This window comes from Erpetoichthys calabaricus, chromosome 1, assembly GCF_900747795.2.
Source record: "Erpetoichthys calabaricus chromosome 1, fErpCal1.3, whole genome shotgun sequence".
Taxonomy (NCBI): Eukaryota; Metazoa; Chordata; class Cladistia; order Polypteriformes; family Polypteridae; genus Erpetoichthys; species Erpetoichthys calabaricus.
The window spans coordinates 280164027-280188878 of NC_041394.2; the positions used below are offsets into that span (position 1 = coordinate 280164027).

At 38.1% G+C, this 24852-nt stretch overlaps 1 protein-coding gene across 2 annotated transcripts in view; it reads left to right on the plus strand.

Annotated features, from left to right (window-relative positions):
- Positions 1 to 890: 890 nt before the first annotated feature.
- The window catches only part of bcat1 (branched chain amino-acid transaminase 1, cytosolic), a 142918-nt gene continuing 118956 nt past the window's right edge, over positions 891 to 24852 (plus strand). The window contains exons 1-2 of one of the 2 annotated variants that reach the window (XM_051930133.1): positions 891 to 1072; positions 23623 to 23688. In XM_051930133.1, coding sequence (XP_051786093.1) covers positions 1067 to 1072; positions 23623 to 23688 — 72 coding nt within the window. In that variant the 5' untranslated portion in view covers positions 891 to 1066. Of the gene's footprint in view, positions 1073 to 17723; positions 17832 to 23622; positions 23689 to 24852 lie in introns of those variants that run through there. The other variant, XM_028815684.2, reaches the window with a different exon arrangement.

Here is a 24852-nt window from a genome sequence, read left to right on the forward strand (position 1 = left end):
TTTGTACAAAGATAATATGAAGCTGATATGAAAAAAGCAGGGCAGTTAATAGCACATAGAGGGAGCTATGCCATACCGTTTAACTGAAGAATAAAAATACCAGAGCCTAAAATTGTCATTAATTTAAGAGTGGAATGACTGAAGGGATAGATAGGAGGTACTGAAGATTCTCGGGGTGAATGTCCATCCATCCATTTTCCAACCCGCTGAATCCGAACACAGGGTCACGGGGGTCTGCTGGAGCCAATCCCAGCCAACACAGGGCACAAGGCAGGAACCAATCCCGGGCAGGGTGCCAACCCACCGCAGCGGGGTGAATGTGAGAAGAGCAAACTTACAGAAACCATGCCACGTGCATAGAAGGCTGACACCATCTGGAGGCCGCATGAAGCAAAGCAACATAATGCGAAAATTTGATGGCGGCTTGATTTATCTGGGGAGGACGACCCATAACTAACATTTCCTTATACTACACGTAATATTCCAGTTGAATTCGTGCATATGTACAATTTAAAACAAGTATAACATTACTGGTGTAACTATGATAGCTTCTCAATATAGCGCTGATCCGTGATAGAATATTTTTTGTTGTGATGTTAAGTGTGTCATATTCGCCATCTCCACAACTGATTTATGTCACGTAAAAGTCCATCTGCTGCATTCCTGAGGCTGGCATCAGCGCGATCTAGAATTGAAAAACGCACGAGCATCGCTTGGGTTACCGAGTCCGGTTTTTTTTCCGCTTTTTGCAATGGCATAGAAAAGCAGCCGCTGTATTTCGATTTCAGAGGAAAAAACTGTTGGCATAATCCAGCACCTTCTTCTAGCCGGGACTTATTCCCGGTTTATGTAATTTTTAGAGCGAGCAGAACCAAGCGTCTGCTGATGTAATCGGCGGCATTACACGAAAGTGAACAGAAGTACATGCGCGCAAACCGACCGCACTGCACAGAACCGCTACCTGCTGTATGCAAATTGTCAGATCGATTTTACAGCATTTAATTCCTACGAAAACACAAATAAAAATACGAAAAAGGCAATCAATTGAAAAAGAGACAGCGCGACAATGAAGGTAACAACCTATAATAAAGTTTAGGGTTTGATGTGTAATTATATTCTTCCACTCGGTGGCTCAATTAAAATACAGGTTAAATGACAAGTGGACTCACTATTAATGTAACCTGATGATAAAAGTGTACTCATTATTTAAGTAAATATCTGATTTATATTTTGCCGTCTACTGACTGCTTACATTTAGAATTGAGACCATTCAGCTAGTGGATGCATTGAAATATGAATTGAACGCATTTCAAGAACGGATGTGGTCCTTATGAAGGCGTAGAAAAAAGTAATTACGTATGAATGCAGTAATGCATCCACTGACGTTACTGTGCACGCGTTACAGATATAATATTTTTGGAAATGTGAATGCCCTTGAGATCAGTTCGTGGCTGATATATATATTTAACGCCTTTCAGAAGACATCTGGTTTATGTACATTACAGTTGGCTCTTCCGAGTCTCTGATGCTTTCCGTAGTGGCCCTCCTAACAAGCATCACAATTTATAAAGAAGGGTCTGTAAGTTATTTGAAGCTTGGTTTCAGTCATTCGTTGGTGCATTCGCTGTTATTAGTGCAACGAATGTCACTTCAAATATTTATTGCACGGTATACAGCAGGCCATCGAGCATTTGAGATTCAAGGTGGTGACTGAATATATATACTTTAACATTCCCTTCATTCGTTTATCGACTTTGATGCGGGCATCATCAGTACAGGATCGCATGTGTGTGGAAACTAGAATCAACCGGACACCATGGCAGGGAATTTTTATGCACAGTCGATTCCCTCAACCGCCCGCATATGTGACGTCTCAGCTTAAACACTAGTTCAGTCCACACTGAACCTATTAGGCACTCTAAGAGAAACTGAGACAGGTCTAAGCGTTACATAATCTATGCATTATGCATAATCAGTTTATTTTAACGCACACTTATGTTGTCTAGGATAAAAGAAAAAAAATGTGTAAAATGGTGTGCCAAACTGGTAAATACAATGAATTTCTGAATAATATATAGCCTACAGAGTGAGAGAGTGCGCTTTTATCTTTATAGGAATACAAATTAAATAACATGGTAAATATTCATACCATGACTTTCAGATTGCATTATTATTGTGTTTTAAGTATTATTTGGTGCAGTGTTCTCCCTGTGTGCATGAAGGTCCCCACTAAAATCCGATTACTTCTGCCTATGTTAGCACCAGCTGGTGGGTAGGCGCGAGTCTACGTTGCGATGTGCTGACAGCCCCTCCTGCGCCGGCTCTTGCCTTCAGACCAGTGTAGCTGACGGACGTGTGCTTTTGCACAGAGATACAGTAAATGATTTATGATATGAAATGATAGAATGGATACGTAAATGATTTTTTACTTCGTACGATTATTACGAAAAATGGTCGCAAAATGATATACAATCAGATGTTATTTTGTAAATGTAAACGTACGACGGAAAAATTGCTACCACGGCATTTATTTACGTGAAAACATGCCTTTGTGCATGTAATAGGCTACTGTGTTAGAGCGTTAAGTGTACTGAGAGTGGCACGCTCGCACAAGGCAGCAACGCGCGCTCTCGGGCCAGTGCCTCGATTCTACGGGCCAATTCCTTGGCTTGTTGCAGGTTACTGAGGTGCCTTCACACTCCATAGCACGCCGGGCGAAGGAGCAATATGGGTCCCCTAATAGCACAGGACGCACAGTACGATAGGTGCCATTACGCAACTGTATGTAACACATTTTTTTCATCTTCTTCTGAATTTAAACAGCATTACACAACAATACGCAATATTTGCAATGTTTGAATTACTGTATAGGAAGTTAATTAAATTGTCATTTTTACCATACAACTTTCTTTTTTTCCCAAAGGGGCCGAGTAGGACACTTTTACAACATTTTCTCCCCCTTTAAGAGTGTTTTTTTACTTTGTGCGTGAGTAAAGGTGAGTGTTTAAAGACCGCAGAAAGAGCAATTGTCTTCAAATTTTGCAACATGCCGTGGTCGCGTAGCAGCGACAGGGGTTCGACCATTGACTGTACAGAACTATACCAGACTCTCACGGGCCAGTGTCACGCCATCCCCGTCACTCTGATTGACCAAGGGCTCGTCGTCACTCGTCAATAGGCAGTTTTTTGGTGCAGACCTTTGGCCTTCCTTCACTGGCCCGCCTTTACAGAACAATAGTCTGCACCTCAGGTATAGTGATGCAACATAGAGATTAACGAAAGAAACTCTTGCAAGTCGACTACGTGGTTTTCTTAGACTATCGAATTACTGTAGGTTCTAGCCCGTTTTATTCGTTTAAAACAAGGGTAGGCAACGTCGGTCCTGGTGAGCCGCAGTGGCTACAGGTTTTCATTCCAACCCAATTGCTTAATTAGAAACCAATCATTGCCAATCTCAGACCTTATTTAATTTTATGGCTTGTTAGTCTGTGCAATGTATGGCTCTTATATCGTAGATTTTTTTCCTTTCCAAGGATATCATCCAAATGATTTGAAGCCTAAAACAGACCATTTTCAGTCTGTCACATTTTTCTATTAAGTGTTTTATTAAATCAAACAGTGCATGATGAACACACACAGATGTAATTGGAAAAAAGCTAGCTGGAGAACTGCTGGCTGCTTTGTCTTTTACATCTTATTGCTAATAAGGAGCAATTAAAACACTGAATGCAGCAGTTTAAGATTGAAATAAGCAATTAAGGTTGGAGAACCTTAACAAGCGAGACCACTAAAATGAAGCATCAAAATGTCACTTAAGCAATATGTGCTTCATCAGCAATAATTGAGTTCTCGTTAAGGAACTGGGTTGGAACAAAAACCTGCACATACTGCGGCTCACCACGACCGACGTTGCCTACCCCTGGTTTAAACGATTAAAAAATAATTTGATCTGAGCTTTATTTTGTAATTGTTCTAGATGTTACGATTTTTTTTAATGTTTCGGAGAGTTTTGTGTGTTGAAATCGAATTTACTTTCTCAGGCAGATTATACGTTGCGATGTCCTTACTGTCGCAACTTGACCGAAGCACATAGAGAAAAATATGTTAAACACGCAATTCATAGTTGATGATGTAAAGAAATCTCACATTTTAATAACGCAATTATGCATCCTGATTTAATGGAGGGGCGGCACGGTGGCGCAGTGGGTAGCGCTGCTGCCTCGCAGTTGGGAGACCTGGGGACCTGGGTTCGCTTCTCGGGTCCTCCCTGCGTGGAGTTTGCATGTTCTCCCCGTGTCTGCGTGGGTTTCCTCCGGGCGCTCCGGTTTCCTCCCACAGTCCAAAGACATGCTGGTTAGGTGGATTGGCGATTCTAAATTGGCCCTAGTGTGTGCTTGGTGTGTGGGGTGTGTTTGTGTGTGTCTGCGGTGGGTTGGCACCCTGCCCGGGATTGGTTCCCTGCCTTGTGCCCTGTGTTGGCTGGAATTGGCTCCAGCAGACCCCCGTGACCCTGTGTTCGGATTCAGCGGGTTGGAAAATGGATGGATGGATGGATTTAATGGAGTTTGCTTATAATTGCCAAAATGAATACTTGTGTCTATTCTATTGCAAAATAATATCATACCGCAATTTTAACTTATAAAAATGTAGGGAGAAAATGTAAACTGCACTTTGCTATATTGTCATTGCTTTCTGGTGGATGTGTCTGTTTTTGTATTATCTTTTTATAGATCACAATTAACATCTGCCCCGTTGTAAGGAGACCAGGGTTCGCTTCCTGGGTCCTCCCTGAGTGGAGTTTGCATGTTCTCCCTTTGTCTGCGTGGGTTTCCTCCCACAGTCCAAAGACATGCACGTTAGGTGCATTGCCGATCCTAAATTGTCCGTAGTGTGTACTTGGTGTGTGTGTGTGTGTGTGTGTGCCCTGTGTTGGGCTGGCACCCTGCCCGGGATTTGTTCCTGCCTTGCACCCTGTATTGGCTGGGATTGGCTTTAGCAGACCCCTGTGTTAGGATATAACAGGTTGGATAATGACAGACTGGCAATTAACATCTTGTGCAAATACAAAGCGGTACCTGAACTAACCTCAGGGGGTGTCATTAAAAGAATCTGAACATTGCAGAAGTTTATTCTCAGTATTGTTTCATTTTTAAAATAAAAGCATAAACAACTTTCTGATATTAATGCAAAATCTACACTTAATGGTTTACCTTCTGTCTCCATTTCTTGAATAATCCACTGTACTACACTGTAAAACCTAATAAGTTGGCTTTACTTAAAAAAAAGTAAGCAAACTCGTTGCCTCAAAAAATAAATTTTTAAAAATTTGATAAGTACAATTAACTTGTAATATTTAAGTTAGCAGAACTTAAAATAACTTAATAAATCTAAGTATGCTGTAATTACATAATGTAATTAAAAGGACTTAAAGCTATCCAGTATATTTAAATTAAAGAAAATGCTTTGTGTAAACTTGTTTTCATTCTCAGTGTACAGGATAAAACTCTGTTGCCCTAACTTAAGCAAATAATTTAATTCAAATTGTTCATAGTCCTAGTCATTAAGTTTGTCACAATTCTACTGTACCAGCTATATTACTACTTCATTTACCAATATTCACACTAAATGACCATTTAAAACAACGTCTTAACAACACACATTGAGTTATTTCAGCTAACATTTATTTTAGAAATGCAAAATCTAGTTCCAAAACGTTTAAATAACTAGCTGCACAGGTTTTCCCATTCTGACATCAAATATGAACATGAGGCACCTCCAGACATTTATTAAAAACCAGTGCTGAAGTGCTTAAAACATGTATTGCAGACTTAAGGTATGAGTGACTTAAAGTAATCAGGTACTGCAAGTAACTGCAAGTACTGCAAGTAAAATAAACAAAATTCTAAGGAAATCATAATACCACAATGTGGACCTCAAATGCTTTAACGAGATGTATCCTTATTATGGTTAAGTTTCATGCCATCTTCTCAAAACAGTCAACATTTCAGAAAAAAATAAACTATTTACTTATAAAATGCAAGTACATTTTTTCATAAAAATAAAACTTTCGAATGGTATATAGAAACAGGCACTCAGCCTCTTCTGTTTTCTCACAGAACAATTATTAGAGAAAAGTGCAACTTGCAGAACAAAGGAGCCTACGGCTAGTTTACTAACAGACTGTTCTTAAGTGTTAACAGTTTTGGTGGGAGGCTTTTGCCTCGCAGACCCAGCATGACTATTTGGATGAATTTCAGAGTGTTTGCCTTGCATTTTGGATAGTCCAAGTGTAACACATACGTCAGCCCAAACAGGCAAACTGCCTGAGGAAAGTTCTTGATATTATCCATGGCAATACCTCCCTCAAGAACAATGGCTGTGGATATGGGCAGAGAACTTGGGCCATCTTCACATCATAACAGTCAAGACACCAACTGTCAGAGAGGCCAAGGCTTCTTCTTTTGTGGTGTCCTATGGAGAAGCAACAGAAACAAAATAATTCTATTAGTTCCAAGATACTCGGGTGATCAGCCATCTCAAAATAATGGTATGGAGGCAATACTGACCCCTCATAGTGGTCTCAAATATTGCTTTCTGAGTGTGTAATCTGAGGAAATTTACTCCAGAACCATCTAGTATACACTTGGACACCCAGAACTAAAGACACCAGTTTCAACCAGACCGTTGTTTTACCATTTCTGCTCACAGTGGAAGTGACTACTGAACCTCTGGTACAACACAAGTAATTAATAATAATAATAAATTACATTTATATAGCGCTTTTCTCAGTACTCAAAGCGCTATCCACACAGGGAGGAACCGGGAAGTGAACCCACAATCTTCCACAGTCTCCTTACTGCAAAGCAGCAGCACTACCACTGCGCCACCTGTGAGGACAAGTAGTTAGCTCAATGCTTTAACAATGAAAGCTGGGCTGACACAATGTAATACCAGTGTAATGAAAGTTTAAGTTGTTTTAGTTGCATGCCAAGTACCTTAATTATTTATTTTACCCTCTTTGTCCAGGCATAATGTTGGTAGTTGTACATTATACAGCCAATATGGTTTAAAAAAGATTGATGACATGATCTTAATCAGACAGGGGGGGTAACTTTTCATGGTACACCTTTGAAGTAACAACACAGGAACAACAATGATGAAATAGAGTTATAAGTCACTCACCATCAAGTCAATTTGCTGCTTCAGTTCTGTCAGTTTCTTTCCAACAGTTCCTTTTTTGCAACTGAACAGTTGGATGAAGCTTGGTGTGTATTGGTCCAGAGCCTCAAAGAAATTTCCTTCAAGATTCTTACTGGCAATTCTGTTAAACTCAGCAAATACCTGAAAAAGAGAAAGGGGAAGAAGGAGAAGAAGACAACCTTAAGTAATCAATTACATTCATAACAATTGTACTCGCAATACATTAAAAGCTTACAAGACAAAAAAAGATACATTTCTTTCATATTCAAATACTACTTAAAAAAGGCTGATGCATTGACTTCATACAAACTGGAATTAAACACTGATTTAAAACGTATTCAGGGCAATAAAATATTAACAATTTGATAAACTTCTGAGATTATTTTTTTGCTTCAAAGAGCTGTAAAATCTATCCTTAAAGTTTAACTTTTCAGGATCTTTTCAGTTTAATAGTAGCTTACCTGTCTCAGGTGCTGGCCAACGTTCAGCCATGTCCTGGACAGCAGCCTCGTTTCTCACTATCTCTTGTTGGTGCAATGGGAATGTTAGATCCATTAATTTTTTTTTTAAATGTTGTAAGCACAGGGAAAAAAATGAACATTTGAAAAATCCGTAACTTAATAAACAACCAAGAAAAGTAACATCGCAACAATTCACGCTACGAACCGAAAAATGAACATTTGAAAAATCCGTAATACAAAAACTAACCATAAACCACTAAGAAAAATAACCTTGCATGAGTCGAGTTCTGGCATGAAGTGAGGAGGAACTGGGTGGAGAGGAGGTTACAGTGCTTAGAAGCCATGGTCAACTGCAAAAGCACACAAAATACTGTAGAGCACAAAGAGTTCACAGGTAAAGCACGCACATCTGAATGAGAACAATGAACAGGGAGAGGCTGAACACGTGCTTCAATACAGTAATCGGCGCATACAAACCGGAAGGGAAATGAAATAGAGCAGAAAGAGTTCACAGTGAAAGCACGCACGCATTTGCAAGCACGCACGTCTGACCGAGAACAATGCAACACGTGCGGAAATCATCGGCGCGCAGAAACCGAAAGGGAAACTGGCTTGTTCGTATACCGAGTGTGTGGTCGTGAACCGAGGCAAAAGTTTGGCGAACTTTTTGGTCGCAAACCGATTTGTACGTCTACCGAGACGTTCATGAACCGAGGTTCCACTGTAATAGTTCTGGTAATTCCAACGTTTATAATAAACTATCAGTCTAATTTAACACTTTAATAAATGTAACTATTATTTTGCCTGTAACTTATACAAACTGTCCTAAAAATAATTATACAAATGAGTATGATTAGATTAGATAACAAAGCGGTTTGCCACAATGTTTGAGAATCATGTCCCATGTTACTAAAGCAGGTTATGTTCAACATGCGCTACTTAGCATGACGTCGACAGTGGACGCTGAATGCGTGCGACTTTCAAATGCAGGTTATCAGGGATCCAGCGCAGCTAACAGTAAAAATTTAAAATTTATTCCCCTCCCTGACTAGACAACTGAGAAAATTATTGCAAGCCAGCTACTAAATCACTTAATGTTCTGCACGTTACATTCGCTCCACGCAACTCTACAAACATATACATTAAGACAAATATATAAACGCACTTTTTCATTCACAACGCGATTGTGGGTGAGTTTAACACTTTCCTGTTCTCATTCCAAATTAAGGAATGGTGTCAATGGACAAGAAGCAAAGCAAAAAAGGAAAAGCATCCGACTTTCTGCGATAATGGACAAAGGCTGTGGCAGAGTTTAGCACAAGTTCTGTCCCGTGCAAGCACAATAGACTGGCGCTCATTAACAAAAGTAAAACAGTGTGAAAAAGGATGAAAAGAAAGGTACTCACCAAATTATTGTGCCAAGTACCACAGTCACCGGTATGCCAACAACACAGAGCACAACGAGATGACGTCTGGCTGCACTTAAACTTGTTATGGCATGTCCACAAAATGACTGCCGTAAAACGCGCCAAGTATAGTTGAGCAGTTCTCTGCGCATGCCCGAGCTTTTTAAATAAATTCTGATGATGTACTTCACCATAACTTACTACTTTATTGTTCTTTTATCTTTTTTTTTATTCATTGAGACAATATTATTATTTAATTTTTTTGTTTATTTTTCTAAAATGGGTTATATTTCAATTTATTACAATAACTCATACTGTACATCAACCAATAAACACAAACTACTTGATAATTTTTATTATACGATTATTATAACTCAATCAGCTACCAAACCAAGAGTAAGAGTACAGTGTATGAAAAAAAATCCTCTAATCTGTTGTCTTGTGTAAAGTGGACTGAAATTCCGCCCCCCACTGCCACAGTGTTTACATACTTACTATTATTAAGTTAATTCAGCTAAAGGACATTAATTTACTTAAGCTTTTACACCTAAAAGTACACATGACTTATTTAAGATGAGTGTTATTAACAAGTTTATAAAAATTAAGTTGTATCAACTCAGTATTGTCTACTAAATTCAATATTACATTTTACTATAGTAATCCCTTTCACAATTTAAAAGGGAACGTCAATCATATGACCTCATACACTCCTTCAGTCTTTCCTCATACTGTAGGTCATAGCCTCTACCTGGAATCAGCCAAGTCAGTGTTCTGTGAAGGTCCTATTAACGTTGCTATGTGTTTTTCTTTACTTGGACTCCAAAACTGTGCAGAACTCCAGAAGAGGTACATGTATAACCACCTCTGATTTCTACATTCCATCCCTTCTTTGTGACTTTTTCACAATGCCTGGATGTAGATACAAGTGAGTACACTACAACTACTAGGCCCGACTCATTAGGTGTAATGTCAAAATTCAGACCTCCTGTTGAACATTCAAATTTATTTTTTTTACATCAGATAACTTTCACTTATACTTTATCATAAGATGTTGCTTTTACCTTATAAACAAATTCTAAAAATCAACATAAATTGTTTTGTATGCTCATCCCTGATCATTTGCTTTTGCTGCTTCCTAATGGAATTCAAGAATATTAATGAAACTGAACCTTCTCCATTTGTCCCCATGTTGACTGTTCAGTAAAACTTGTTCTTAATATGTGATGCTCAATCTGTTTCTTAGAAATTACTTTCATTAATTTACCCATGCTGCATGTTAGGTTTTAGTTTTAATTTTTGAATTTGTGAAACTAAAAACACTGTGAAATATATTATATTATGGTCACTTGACCACAGTGGTTCAGTACTCTCTACACCCTGAATTATATCCTAGTTATTACAAAATACGAAATCTGGACAAACTGCCCTCCTCATCAAAAAAGAGTTACTGATTATGTCTGAAAACTCCTGCAGATGTACTTCTCTTTTTGTAAGTTTAACAAACTTCCAAGATTATAACATTCCCCCCTAAACTTGCCATTTTAATATTATTAAAAAGATTCATATTCAAAATACTGTCTCATTTAATACTGAGCCCCTATCCTTAATGCTTTCTAATAAAATACAAACACATTCAGCAAACAGTGGCTCACCATCTATTTGAAGAAGACTTCAAAATCTATTTTACATAAATGGTAACTCTCTTTCCTAAATAATGTGTAATTGTCATTGTTATACTCATCTCCATCTTTATTATTGAGCTTGGTTTTAGTTCTTGCTATAATTGTCATAATTATGCTCGGGTACACTGAACTCAAGCTTGCTTGTTTTATTTTTGATATTTCCAGCATTTAAGCAAACATTTTTTGATTAGTTACTTATTTTATTTTAGCATGTTAACCATGGGGGCTAGAAATGAAGTTACTATGCGTATGTGTTATTCCACCACTGTTCATCCCTTTATGTGAAATTGTAAACCTGGCCTGTTCATAGACTCCCTGGTCTCCAATCTTTGTCTAAGCAACTCATTTGCTTCTTCATTATATTGGTACCCCTTCAATGAAATATACGCTATCACAGCAGAACAAGTGTTATCTTTTCCTGAAAGAATCCCAGTGTCCCTAAACCTATACCTTTTTATCCTACTCCAAAGCCTGAGCCATGTTTTTAATGTCTTCAGTCTTACCTGGATGGCTGTCCGGCACAGGAAGACCTTCAGAGAAGTCTACCTTCTCAATTCTGTACCTCAGCTTGGCATGTAACTCTTTAAATTTTGACTGCAGAACTGATAGCCAACCTTTATTTATGTTATTCGTTCCAACATGGACAATGACATCTAGATTTATCCCCACTCAGTCCAAGGGCCTAGGCACCCTTCCAGGGAATTCCCCCACCTGTGGAACCATAGGACAATACACCATACAACAGTGGCTTCTCCCAGAGCAAACCTGCACTTCAGTACCTCTACAGACTAAGTCCACCACATACCTGCCTAACACCTCAGAGTTTCAAAGTCCCATCCAGTTCTGCAACGTCCTAAAAAAGGTTTGACGTCTCCAATTATGGGGTTGATGCATTAGATCAGAATGCATCCTTTACTTGTGCCTATGTCTGGCTGTGACCCACCTCGCTCTACCTCAAATCAAGAAGGACTGACTCATCCAAGCCACCCTACAAAAGCTCCAACATCAAACAGAACTTATTGGCCTCATAATCAAAACTGGTATTAGTAAATTTATCAACTCTTTCTTATTAAAAAATAAATATTGATTTAAATTAACCATAGCAGTTACTTAATACCTGTAATATTCTCCTGCCTTGACTGCTTGTCTTTATTTATAATTATTTTCCCTTTGTCTCGATTGCCTGCCTACAACAACAACAACAACATTTATTTATTTAGCACATTTTCATACAAAAAAAGTAGCTCAAGGTGCTTTACATAATGAAGAAAAGAAAAATAAATGACAAAATAAGAAATTAAAATAAGACAACATTAGTTAACATAGACAAAGAGTAAGGTCCGATGGCCAGGGGGGACAGAAAAAATAAAATCTGCAGGGGTTCCAGGCCACGAGACCGCCCAGTCCCCTCTGGGCATTCTACCTAACATAAATGAAATAGTCTTCTTTGTATTTAGGGTTCTCACGGAAGGACTTGATGATGATGGTCATGCAGACTTCTGGCTTTTAATCCATCACTGTTGGAACATCACGGTGCGTTGAGTAGATGGTGGTGCAAGCCACCGCCAAAAGGACACCGGAAAAGAAAACAGAAGAGAGAGTAGGGGTTAGTACAGATTTTAGAGCCACCATGAATAGTTATTATAATGAATTGGATATACAGAGTATCAGGATTTAATTTACAGTGAAGTTATGAGAAGGCCATGTTAAAATAATGTGTTTTCAGCAGTTTTTAAAAGTGCTCCACTGTATTAGCCTGGCTAATTCCTATTGGCAGGCTATTCTAGATTTTAGGTGCATAACAGCAGAAGGCCACCTCACCACTTCTTTTAAGTTTTGCTCTTGGAATTCTAAGGAGACACTTAGTTGAGGATCTAAGGTTACGATTTGGAATATAAGATGTCAGACATTCCGATATATAAGATGGGGCAAGATTATTTAAGGCTTTATAAACCTTAAGCAGAATTTTAAAGTCAATCCTGAATGACACAGGTAACCAGTGTCAAAACTGGAGAAATGTCCTCAGATTTTATTTTCCTGGTTAGGATTCTAGCAGCTGCATTCTGCACTAGTTGCAAACAGTTTATGTCTTTTTTGGGTAGTCCTGAGAGGAGTGCGTTACAGTAATCTAGTCGACTGAAAACAAACGCATGAACTAATTTCTCAGCATCTTTCAATGATATAAGAGGTCTAACTTTTGCTATGTTTCTTAAGTGAAAAAATGCTGTCCTAGTGATCTGATTAATATATTAATATTAATATACCTAGATGACTGTTTTCCTAACACAAGGCCCCTTTTTAGCTTTTCAGTTTGCTTCCAAATACACGGTATTTAAAGAATATGCTCCTCTTTATGAATGAATGTTTCTGCTCTCAGTCTTATAGCCTTTACATATAACCGCTGTGTAGTGCTTTATCTAAAAATTATTTTTATGAAGGACTATTTTGCCTTGGTAACACTATGGGATTTGAGGCATTCTGGTAAAGTCTACAATAAAGAGTACAAAAGGGGAAAGCAGAGGCACATAGCACTCTATCAAAACAAAATATGACTTTTCAATTAACACCTCGGAAATGGAGTGAAACTCAGCCATACATAGAATATTAACTTTATATGTGCCAAGCACTTAGTAATTCAACTTTAAATCTTTCATTGATCACACTTATCTTGTTTAAAACTGTCCAAAATGTATCCAGTGCAAGATCCAATGGTGTTGCCATCAAGCTCCAGCATTACTAGAGAATGCATCAAATTAACATAACTTTGGACAAAAATCTTTAAATATTTATCAGGTAGCATTGGGTTCACTATCATTTCTAACCCATTATCACCTACAGTATATTTGGAGGACTCCCAGATGGGCTTACAGTGGATGGGGACAAATGGATTGTACCAGCCTACACCACACTACTAGTATGTAGAATTATCTTGCTTAACTGGAAGAACTCACTCTGTATAACTGAGAAGCTGATGTTGTATATTATTTGAAATTGGAAAAAAAATTAAATTCTTGTTTAGAGGATCTGTCCAAATCTTCTTTAAAAAATGTCAAGACTTAATTTAAAACATCGTAGGATAAACATTCATATAGCGGAAAATATTATTTTTCCACTGCTCGGCTATCCTCACTTCCTCTTGGGTGGGGATTGAATTTTTCTTTTCGTTGTTAGGTTTTGTTTCATCTCTGTCTTCTTTTATATTTGAAATGTTCTCTTTTTTTCTAGATTAATTTAGAGATTAGTTGGTGTATAAATTCTGTCGGTTTGATTGTATACTATGGTACTTTTTTAAATAAATAAAATCATTTAATAAAATAAAAAATATAAACATATATATTATTCCTCCTCAATAACGAGAAGTGCCTATTATTATTAGTCTTTAGGATGATCGTTATTTTCATACCTATAATTCAAACATTGCGTATTGTGGTGTAATGTTGTTTAAATTCAGAAGAAGAAGAAATAAAAAATGTGTTACACGCACTTGCGTAATGGCTCCTAACAACTGTAATGAGTGTCCTGTGTGATTAAGGGATCCATACCGCTCCTCAGCCCGGCGTGCTCTGGAGTGTGTGAGGGCACCTCAGTAACCTGTGATGCAAGGCATGGCATTGGCCTGTAGAACCGAGACGCTGGCCAGTAAGGGCGCACTACTGTCTTGTGCGTGCGTGCCACTGTCCCGTAAGTCCGAGACACTGGCTCGGCACAGCGTAACAGTACAGTACAATCTGTTATCTAACTGCTGCAGCCTAAATAGGGCACTGCTTATTCATAACAATAAAAGAAATACATGCCTATTCTTCATAGTGCACAGTAATTTACAGTAATATGAAAAGTACAGAGGTATACATTTACGAGTACTTTTGGATGTAATTGTATTGTAATTCCAAGTCTCCAGGAACACGTTTTACAGATTTTTTAAAATAAAATAGTTTAAATATCTTTCAAAATTTTAAGGTTTATCAACATAATCATTAAGTCATTTAAAAAGCATTGCATTTAAAAAGTATTATTGTAATACAAGCCATGTGGTGCTAAGGAACTATTGTAAAAAAATACAGTATATTGTACTGTATTTTGTTTTGTACTGTATTGTCACAAAAAAAGATGCAATATAACAAATCACTGAATTAAAAAAGTAACTGAAAATGTGAACATTGCTGAATAATACCAACTCTTTTAATGTTTCCATCTATTCATTTTTTATCTTGAGCAATGATGCTCTGGGGTCTGGGTGGGATGCTGGGGCCTACCTCAGCAAGCATTTTATGCAAGGCAGGAATAACACTTGGACTGGATACTAACTTTCCACATGGTAATCTCTCTCTCTCTCTCACACACACACACACAGACACACACACACAGACTAAGCCCAATTTAAAATCAACAAATCAACCTGACCAGCATGTCTTTGGACTGTGAGAGGAATCTGGAGCACCTAGAGGAAACCCATGCAGACATAGAGAGAACATCCAAACTCCATGCAGAGAGGGCCCAAGGCGTAAAGCCTCATCTTCTTGTTGCACAGCAGCAGCACTACCACCTCAATTAATCACTGCTACTGAAAATTAAAAGAAGGAATTATTATTATGCTTTGATGTAATTAATCATATTACTAAAATTTTAATCTTATGATTTTTAAATAATAGACACCATGGAAATTTGTTTAACTATATTATTTGTTTAAGTATAATTGGTTAACAATTTAGTGCCTATCAGCTATGTTTCTTTATCTTGCAAGACAGGGGTCTACAAAGTCAGTCCTAGAGGGCCATTGTGGCTGCACATTTTCCAGCTCCTAAGAAACCAGTCCTTGCCAAAACCTGATCTTATTCTGTTTTATGGCATGTTAGAGTTTTCATTCTGCCATGTCCGGTCGTTCTTATATTGCAGATTATTTTTCCTTTCCAATTCCAAATGATTTGTGACCTGAAGTAGATGAGTAATTCTTAGTCCTGCACTTTTGTCTCTTTAGTTTACTGTGAAAATTTTTACGAAACCAGATAGTTCACAATGAATCCACACAGGTGCAAATGGAAACAAGTTAGATGAATGGCTGCGGCCCTTGTCCTTTGCATCTTACTGCTAATAAGGAGCAATTTAAACAGTAAAAGCAGCTGTTTATCATTAAAATACTAAGTTAAAGGTGGGAACTCTCAACAAGTGAGACAGCTAAAACGAAGCATAAAAATGTTTCTTGAGCAATAAGTGCTTTAACAGTAATAACTAAATGCTAATTAAGAAATTGGGTTGAACAAAAACCTGCAGCCATTGTGGTCCTCTAGGACTGACTTTACAGAATGGTGTAATAAGGATTACATGCAAAACTGTTTTAATAGTTAGAAGGAATCATTCAGGTCAGCCATACTGTAAGGCAATGCTATCAAAAATGTAGAATATCACGTCATCTGTATCATATTTCATTATGTCATATTAGCCATATTGTGTTTTATCTTTTTTGCATTGTTTTAACTGTAGTGTAATTGTAAATTTGAAAATTGCTTCAAATTATTAATGAGGAGGGTGATTTTATATAAAATAGATTAAATTATGAAAAAAATATAATGTTGATGCCAGTGTTGATGGGCAACTCTGTAGCAATGCTTGCTCTTTGATCCAGTAACCTGCATTTCCATTCCTGGCTTGACCTCTGGTTTCTTTGAAGTTTGCTCAGCGCCCAGTATTTGTATGATGTTTTGGCAGGGACTCTTGCTTTCACTTTCACTGAAGGACAAGCTGCTAGGTTGATTGGAAGCTTTAAATTAATTTGGCATAGATTTATGTGTATGTGAGAATTTGCTAAGTAAAGGAATGTCATCCCTTCCGGTTAATCACTGTTTTATGTTTCTTGCTATTGGGATAATCTCCAAATTCATGAAACTCTGAAGACGAGTAAACAATTTCAAAATAAGTTTGGATAGAAGGGCAGTGCTAGTGAATGACACTAATGCAGCCAGCGTTGTGTAGTAGTTAAGGCATTGGACTTTAAACACTGAGGTTGTGGGTTCAAATCTTGCTACTGACATTGTGAGACCATGAGCAAGTCACATGATCTGCCTTCGCTCAAACTGGAAAACCACAAGAAATATGACCAATTGTACCATAAATGCTCCAAGTCACCTTGGATAAAGGCAACAGCCAAATAAGTAAATGTCTAATGCCAAATTCTTTACGCCAGTTGATTTGTGAGAATTAGCCTTTAAAAGACATTTTATTCATGCAGGATAGGCTCCACCTCCCGCGGCACTGAACTGGTTTAGGTACAGTAGGCCTATATCAGATAATAGATAGATGATAGATGAATGAATATTGGCAGTAAAGTATCATTTTAGAACCAGTGTTTTTAATGAGTTCATCCATTCATTTTCGCTTATCCAGGGCAGGGGATTTTAAGTTTAAATAAATAAATTAATTAATAAATCATGCACAAGATAGTACATAGATTACTCCTTCTGTGCTTAAGCGTTTCATTTTTTGCTGGCCAGGTACTTAAAAGTTTTGAGTTATGAGCAGCAGCTTGATCCAGAGACATGGGATTCATTTCTGACCGATCCCTTCCGTCTTTTAAAATTTTATACGTTCAGTTAAAGCACGAAGAAGATCAAATTAATATAAATACATAACATTATTACAGTTTACATTTTGTTAGCATAATATAGTCCAGATTATTCAGTCTGCAAACGTTTTCAATTATTGGTTAGTTTAAAACCTAGAAAATATTGATGCCAGGTTTTTCCACAGTATTTTCAGAAAGACATGTGTCAAGCAGCCCAATATGCAGGTAGCTGTCGTAACATTTAGAATAAAACACATTTCTGTGAAGGTCCCATATGCAGATCTATCTAATGCATATGCACAGATGCGCACAGCATCATGTTTGCTTAATTTAGTGCCGTCCTTTGTTTATTGTCGGTCATTGCGGGTGTGTGCCCTCGATTTGCATTTGGGTGATTATTTTTCCCTTCCCATATAAAGCCCTTTAATCCCGTGCAGGCTGTCGGACTCCCAGCTTGCGCTGCACATTCATCATGGCGAGTCCGGGAGCTGTTTGCGCATCAGCGGCCGCCGCTACATCCGACAAGGTAAAAGAAATTACTAGAATAAACTGCGGTGATAGGCATTTTACAACCTGTTTTAAAACGACGCATTTCCTGGCGGCTTTTTCATGTTGATAAATTAATGTAACATGCTTGTAAATAAACCCAGCTAACTGGAACAGGCACAGGACCGAGGTCGTGTTCTGTCACACTGGGCGAATAAACGTCGCCGTTGTCACATTCTTCCTCCGCGCCACTTGCCTCTGATGATTTACCGTCTGTTGCGATTTCAGCCTGTTTTCCTGTGCTCTCATGACAGGGGCGACGGTACCGAAATGCTTGTTTTCAGCTGAGATATAAACTACACGTCACATTTTTATGACTATACACAAGTACACTAGAAAGTAGCTCAAGTTTTGCTGAGCTGCACAGGAGCGTAAAATGAGCCGTTCAGCTCTTTAAAGTTGCTGCAAATAGGGCTACAGATGGTGAAGGGAGTATCAGTTGCAAATATAGTATAAATTACACTTGACAACTGAGTCCGTGTCCGCTTCAACATATCCCAGAGGAGCTGACCAAGCAGAAAAAAACATATTATATACTCGACTAGTGAGGGTTAATGCAAAGAATAATTTACATGCCATTACAGGTATTTTGAATTCCGATTTTTTACTCATACAAGAAAACTCATATTTAAAACTACGTTTAACATTTAAAGCAGATAACACATTTTAGCCTTGAAAACTTTCATTCCAACCATTACTATCTAGTTTTCGAATCTCAAATTTGCTTATATGCTTTCACCACTTAAAAATGGCAACTTTTGAAAATCATTTATAAATGTATTAAGAAAGAATACTAACTGAATGTTAATTACACACTAACAATAGCTTTTGGTTGTTGAGCTTTCTTGGGATGCTCCAAGATGATATATTATTTAGTAAACATTTATTATTTATGTATTCTGTGTGTGAATATTTTAAAACATTCGAACAATTATTACTAGAACTTATCATTCAGTCGAACATTGCTCATCAATCTCTGTTCACCAAACTCTTTTAAAAAAACATCAAATCAAGTTATGAAGGTACCTGAAGAATACCACAGTAATTCATACTTTATTCTATGTGTCTCTATTTGAAGAACATTGGTGAGATGTTTGTGCAATTTATTTATCCTTCAGTAGCGTCCTCCTTCGTTACTGTGTCTCATTGGAGAATCCTTGGGTATTGCTGGTTTGACTTTGTGTAAATTATTCTTTACGTTAACCCTCACTAGTCAGAGTATATACTGTAATATGTTTTTCTGCTTGGTCAGCTCCTCTGGGATATGTTGAAGTGGAGGCACATTATCTGCATTGTGAGGGAGTATCAGTTACGGCACTATGGGCATGTACTGCAGTTCCCCGAGGGTGATCTGCCTCGCAGGATCATCACTTTTGAGGACCCAAGCAGCTGGACCAGGCCAAGGGGACACCCAAGTAACACCTGGCTGCAGCAGATAGATGGTCATTTCTGGAGGGTGTGACTGGACCGTGTGTATGCCTGGGGGGGCTGCCAACCAGGATCCCAAGCTGTTTTGTCGTGTGGTGGGTGTGGCAATGCACTGTACCAGTGCATGCTGTCTAACCTGACTACGCGACACGTGTTTCGCCCTCATTCTGGGCTCATCAGGCGTACACACTCCACTGCACTCCCTCTCGGGAATCGAACCTCGGACGTCAGCGCCAGAGGCGATGCCCCTAACATTGCGCCACGGCGTGTGGTTCGTTTATTTGACAGCATGTAGATCAGGGTAATTACATTCACGGCATTCGTAGTCTGCAACGTTAGGGGCATCGCCTCTGGCGCTGACGTCCGAGGTTCAATTCCCGAGAGAGAGTGCAGTGGAGTGTGTACGCCTGATGAGCCCAGAATGAGGGCGAAACACGTGTCGCGTACTCTTTGCATTTATTTGACAGTAAACTATTTCAACCATATATATATATATATATATATATATATATATATATATATATATATATATATACAGATATATATATACAGTATATATATATATATATATATATATATATATATATATATATATATATATATATAGTGGTACCTGGATGGGGGTGGTACCCAGTCGGGATGCCCGAGAAAATCGGAGGAGGGCTTGTGTCTCCTCCAGACTTCGAGGGGGCAACCGCCCTGGGGGCTGAGGGTACAGAGCTGGGAAGCTCGACCCTGTAGGTGCCCGTGGTCACCGCCAGGGGGACCCCAATACCTGGAGGACCCTGGACCTCAGCACTTCCACCACACCAGGAAGTGCTGGGGGGAAGAGGAACAGGGACACCCGGAGTGCTTCCGGGGAGACAGCCGGCACTTCTGCCAAACTGGGGCGTGTCGGTGGGAGATTGCTGGGAACACACCTGGAGCACATCCGGGTGCTTATTTAAAGGGGCCACCTCCCTTCAGAGATGGACTTGAGTCGGGTGGAAGAAGGACAAGGTTTCTGGAGGAGAGAAGGATGCGGTCTGAAGACACAGAGAGAGAGAAGGCATTGTGTTGGCCTGGACTGTGGGGTATTGGGGGTCTGTGAGTGATTTGTAAATATGGTACGCCTCAATAAATGTGTGTGGGGTGATTACAACGTGTCTGCCTGTCTGTGTCCGGGTCAAGTTCCACAATATATATATATATATATATATATATATATATTCATGGTTTTCGTAGTCTGAATCACAATCTGATTGCATGGCTGGTTACCTACCAGGTAATGCTTGTGGTTGGTCTGCAAGCCGGGAAACATCCGCCATGGTGCAAGCTCATAGGCATTCTTTTGCCCTGTGATATTAAATAAATCTTTAATACTGATATTCTTTACAATTACACTAATGACTTTTGGTCATTTTCAAAAATATGTATCAATTACAGTACATCCAAATACATACAGTATGTCTATAAATAATTTTAAACAGCTGCATATGTGCATACAGTATTACTAGGGTGTTGTACCGTGTTAGCCATTATGAATGTAGAGAAAAGCCAAGCAAAATGACACCTTTTATTGGCTAACTAAAAAGATTACAATATGCAAGCTTTCCAGGCAACTCAGGCCCCTTCTTCAGGCAAGATGTAATATAGAAAGTGGAGTTCCCTGTGTTTATATACACACTCTAGGTCAAGAAACAACATTGGTAAATCTTTAAATGAGAAATTTTAAATGTAAAAAATTAATAGATTCATTCAGACTAGGATTAATTTAACAAGAGAGAAAATAACAATGTATGGTCAAGATCTCTAGATAAGATAACTGTCCAACAGAGTCTTTTGAAGTTTGCAATGAGTTTTTTCAAAACAATGTGGGTCTGTAGACAGGTTGTCTGTCATTCTGAGAGATGTAAACAATCCTCATATCTGGCCATAAAGCTCTTGTCTCTATTCAATCCACGTTGTAAATTATTAAATTTTAGCATGAGTTTAACTTCCCATTCTTCTCTCTCTTGCTGTGTTTTGAAGTTGCCCATAAGCACGGTGACTTTAAAGTCCTTCTCACAGTGTCGAAGTGGGCCACCACAGGAACATCTGTGTGGCCATGTTTAATGTGGAACCTGGAAACTTCAAAACACAGCAAGAGAGAAAATACTGGGAAGTTAAACTCATGCTAAAATGTAATACTTTACAACATGAATTGAATAAAGACAAGAGTTTTATGGCCAGATATGAGGATTGTTTACATCGCTCAGAATGACAGACAACCTGTCTACAGACCCACATTGTTTTGAAAAAACTTATTGCAAACTTCAAAAGACTCTGTTGGACAGTTATCTTATCCAGAGATCTTGACAATACATTGTTCTTTTCTCTCTTGTTAAATTAACCCTAGCCTGAATGAATCTATTAATTTTTACATTCAAAATCTCTCATTTAAATATTTACCAATGTTGTTTCTTGTCCTAGAGTGTGTATATAAACAAAGGAAAACTTCAGTTTCTGTATTACATCTTGCCTGAAGAAGGGGCCTGAGTTGCCTCGAAAGCTTGCATATTGTAATCTTTTTAGTTAGCCAATAAAAGGTGTCATTTTGCTTGGCTTTTCTCTACATGCATACAGTACTGAAATTTCATAATTTCCCAGTAAGGCATAATGATATTGTTCACCAATGCAACGATTACAGTTCAAGGAGGTCAATCTCTTTGCTGATCAATTGTGTGCAGAATCTGAACATTCACCATTTTGGGATTTCTGTGCATAGTCTAGTTTCATCTCATATCCCAAAAATTCATTTTAGATTAATTTGATGAATCTAAATTTGCTCTCTGGAAATGTGTTTCCTTTGAGGGCTGTAGTATAGTACAGTGTTGGACACCTCTTTGTGCACCATTCTGCTGGGATAGACTTTGATATTACATAAACTGTATGCGGAAACATCAGGATTATGAAATAAAAAGTAGTTTCACATTCATCTATTATCAATCCTGCTTAATCTAATACAGGGTCATGGAGGCCTAAGACCATTTTAGCCATGGCAGGAATCAGCCCTCTAAGGGATGCTGGCCCATTATTGGCACTGTCATGATTGCACCTGCATTCACTTACACGTGGCCTGTCACAAGTTAGCCTAACATGCACATTTGTGGAATGAAGAACGAAACAGGGTGGAACTTGATTGGGTCTGAGCTCAAAATCAGGAACATGGAGCTGTGAGGTAGTAGGGCTAACCAGTGCACCACCATATGGAACATTTGTCTTAGAAATACAAAGAAATATCTTTGAAACCAATCAGTAAATGTCATACCTTACACAAAAAATAAGGTAAATTCAGTATATAAGTCTTTCAACCAACAAACACTTTTTCTTCAGGTTAGCAAATGGAGAGAAACAGTTTAAAGCTACATTGGTGGGTATGTGATGAAATGCCAACAGCTTGGTCAAATAACCTCCCCTGGATTGATTATAAATTTGAAAATCTTGCACTAAGCCATTAATAAATGATTTGTAACTTTTAAATTCACACATAATATACAGTATACACTGAGCTCAACAGATCCACATCTGTTTTTTATTAAAGTCAACTTGTTTAAATAGCCTTGCTTTCCATCTTGATTCACTTTGTCCCAGTAAAATTATCCTTTGTCTGTTCTTTTGTCCATTTGCATTTTGTTTCATAAAACCATAGCAGTTTGTTGCAGTATGCCACTTCTGCTAGAGTTCATTGTTATAAACATGCCAGTAGAATGCACTAACGAATGCTCATCTGTTGTGATGTATCCATATAGAGTAGGGAGCAGTGTTTCAAAGTGTCATCCACAACCAGTGTAGGAGAACAACAAAACCAATGTGACATACTGTATTTGGCAAAAAATTATGTGTTTTTACTCATTTGACTGAATACTGAATATGACATTTTTTGATATTTTTTGTCAAATTTTTTCAGTGGCCGAAAATATGGTGCATTTCTGTAATATTTTCTTTGCTTATATTGTGTGTGTCTTTATATTCAGGAAACCATGTGGCTTGTCACCAAGGAATATATGTAAACAAAGAATATTAAACATTAACAATGTCAAACTCTAGTCAATGTAATATAAATAATATGGGACATTGTTGGCTCATTGCAATTAAGAAATTATTGGAGATCCAACTACTAATGATGTCTCTGAGTAAGGCTCCTAATCATATTTTTCAGGTACCTCAAGTTCTCCAATTTGCAAATAGTGAGGGTGTCATTAGTGACATTTTCTTAACTGCTGTATATGAAAGAAAAAAATGATTGTTTTTAAAGGTTTTGAATCTTCTTATTTATAAAAACAGGCAGCTGATCTGTATGACCGTCTTTGCTCTTTTTGTAGGCTTGTAACAAACAGATGTCTGGAAAGTGTACCACAGGATGCAGCCATGGTAGTGCCAGTTTCAAGGTAACAGAACTTCTCATGAACTTGACAATTTAATATTGTATTATAGTTTACTGTGCTCAGTAAAACAATTTTTGAGGCATGCTATGGGTAGCTGTTTACAATAAAGGTTCATTGATTGACTGGTTGTATATGTGAATTTCCCATTGGGATTAATAAAGTATCTATCTATCTATCTATCTATCTATCTATCTATCTATCTATCTATCTATCTATCTATCTATCTATCTATCTATCTATCTATCTATCTATCTATCTATCTATCTATCTATCTATCTATCTATCTATCTATCTATCTATCTATCTATCTATCTATCTATCTATCTATAGTATGCATTTGGGAATTTTAAAATATACTGTAGGTGTGCTGTTGTATGCTTGTAATATGAATTTTGTAGTGGCACAATGATGCAGTGATTGGATATAGACCCCCAAAATGTAATTTCCCAGACCTATCACCGTCTGTGCATTTTCTCTGGGTACTCTTGTGAGACTTAACTTCTATTTGGAATAGGTGTAGCTCTCTTACATATTGTGAGAAATCAGGAGCAAGGCATTTGAGTGGAGACAGTTCAAGTCCTCACTTATGGTGACAGCTACAATGAACTGTGGCCATAAAATACTTGGTACTGGTTATGTTGTTAACCTAGGACCCATTTCTAATAACCAACAGTGAAGGAAGCTATTATGAAGCCACCTGCTCAATTTTAGCTACATTGTTTCTAGACTTGACTAAAAGGTACTAGGAAGCCAAAAAGGCTACAGCAGCAGTGGTCACTGTAAAGGTGCAAGTGAGTAAGTTTTTTGGTCCAGCCATAGATATTCACTTTATGGTAATTTCATAGAGGTTCTGGTAAGCTGTGTGACAACTCAGGAATAATAGGTAGATCATTGTCCATTATTCTCAGCAAGGCAGGGAAATATTGACCATGGCTCAATGCTGTGATTATCCTGCCACCAAATACCAGCCTCCCAAAATCTAGGCCCAGGCTTGCTCAGGCCTAGTGTTCAAAATAGGGTTCCTCTCAAACTTTGAGCAGGCTGCAGCCTATACAGACATAAAAGGGGAAAGCCCAGCAACAAAATAATCCTTATAATCCTTAGTATTAACAGATAGACAAACACAAAAAACTTTTATCTCTTTAAAATCATGAATATTTATTAGCT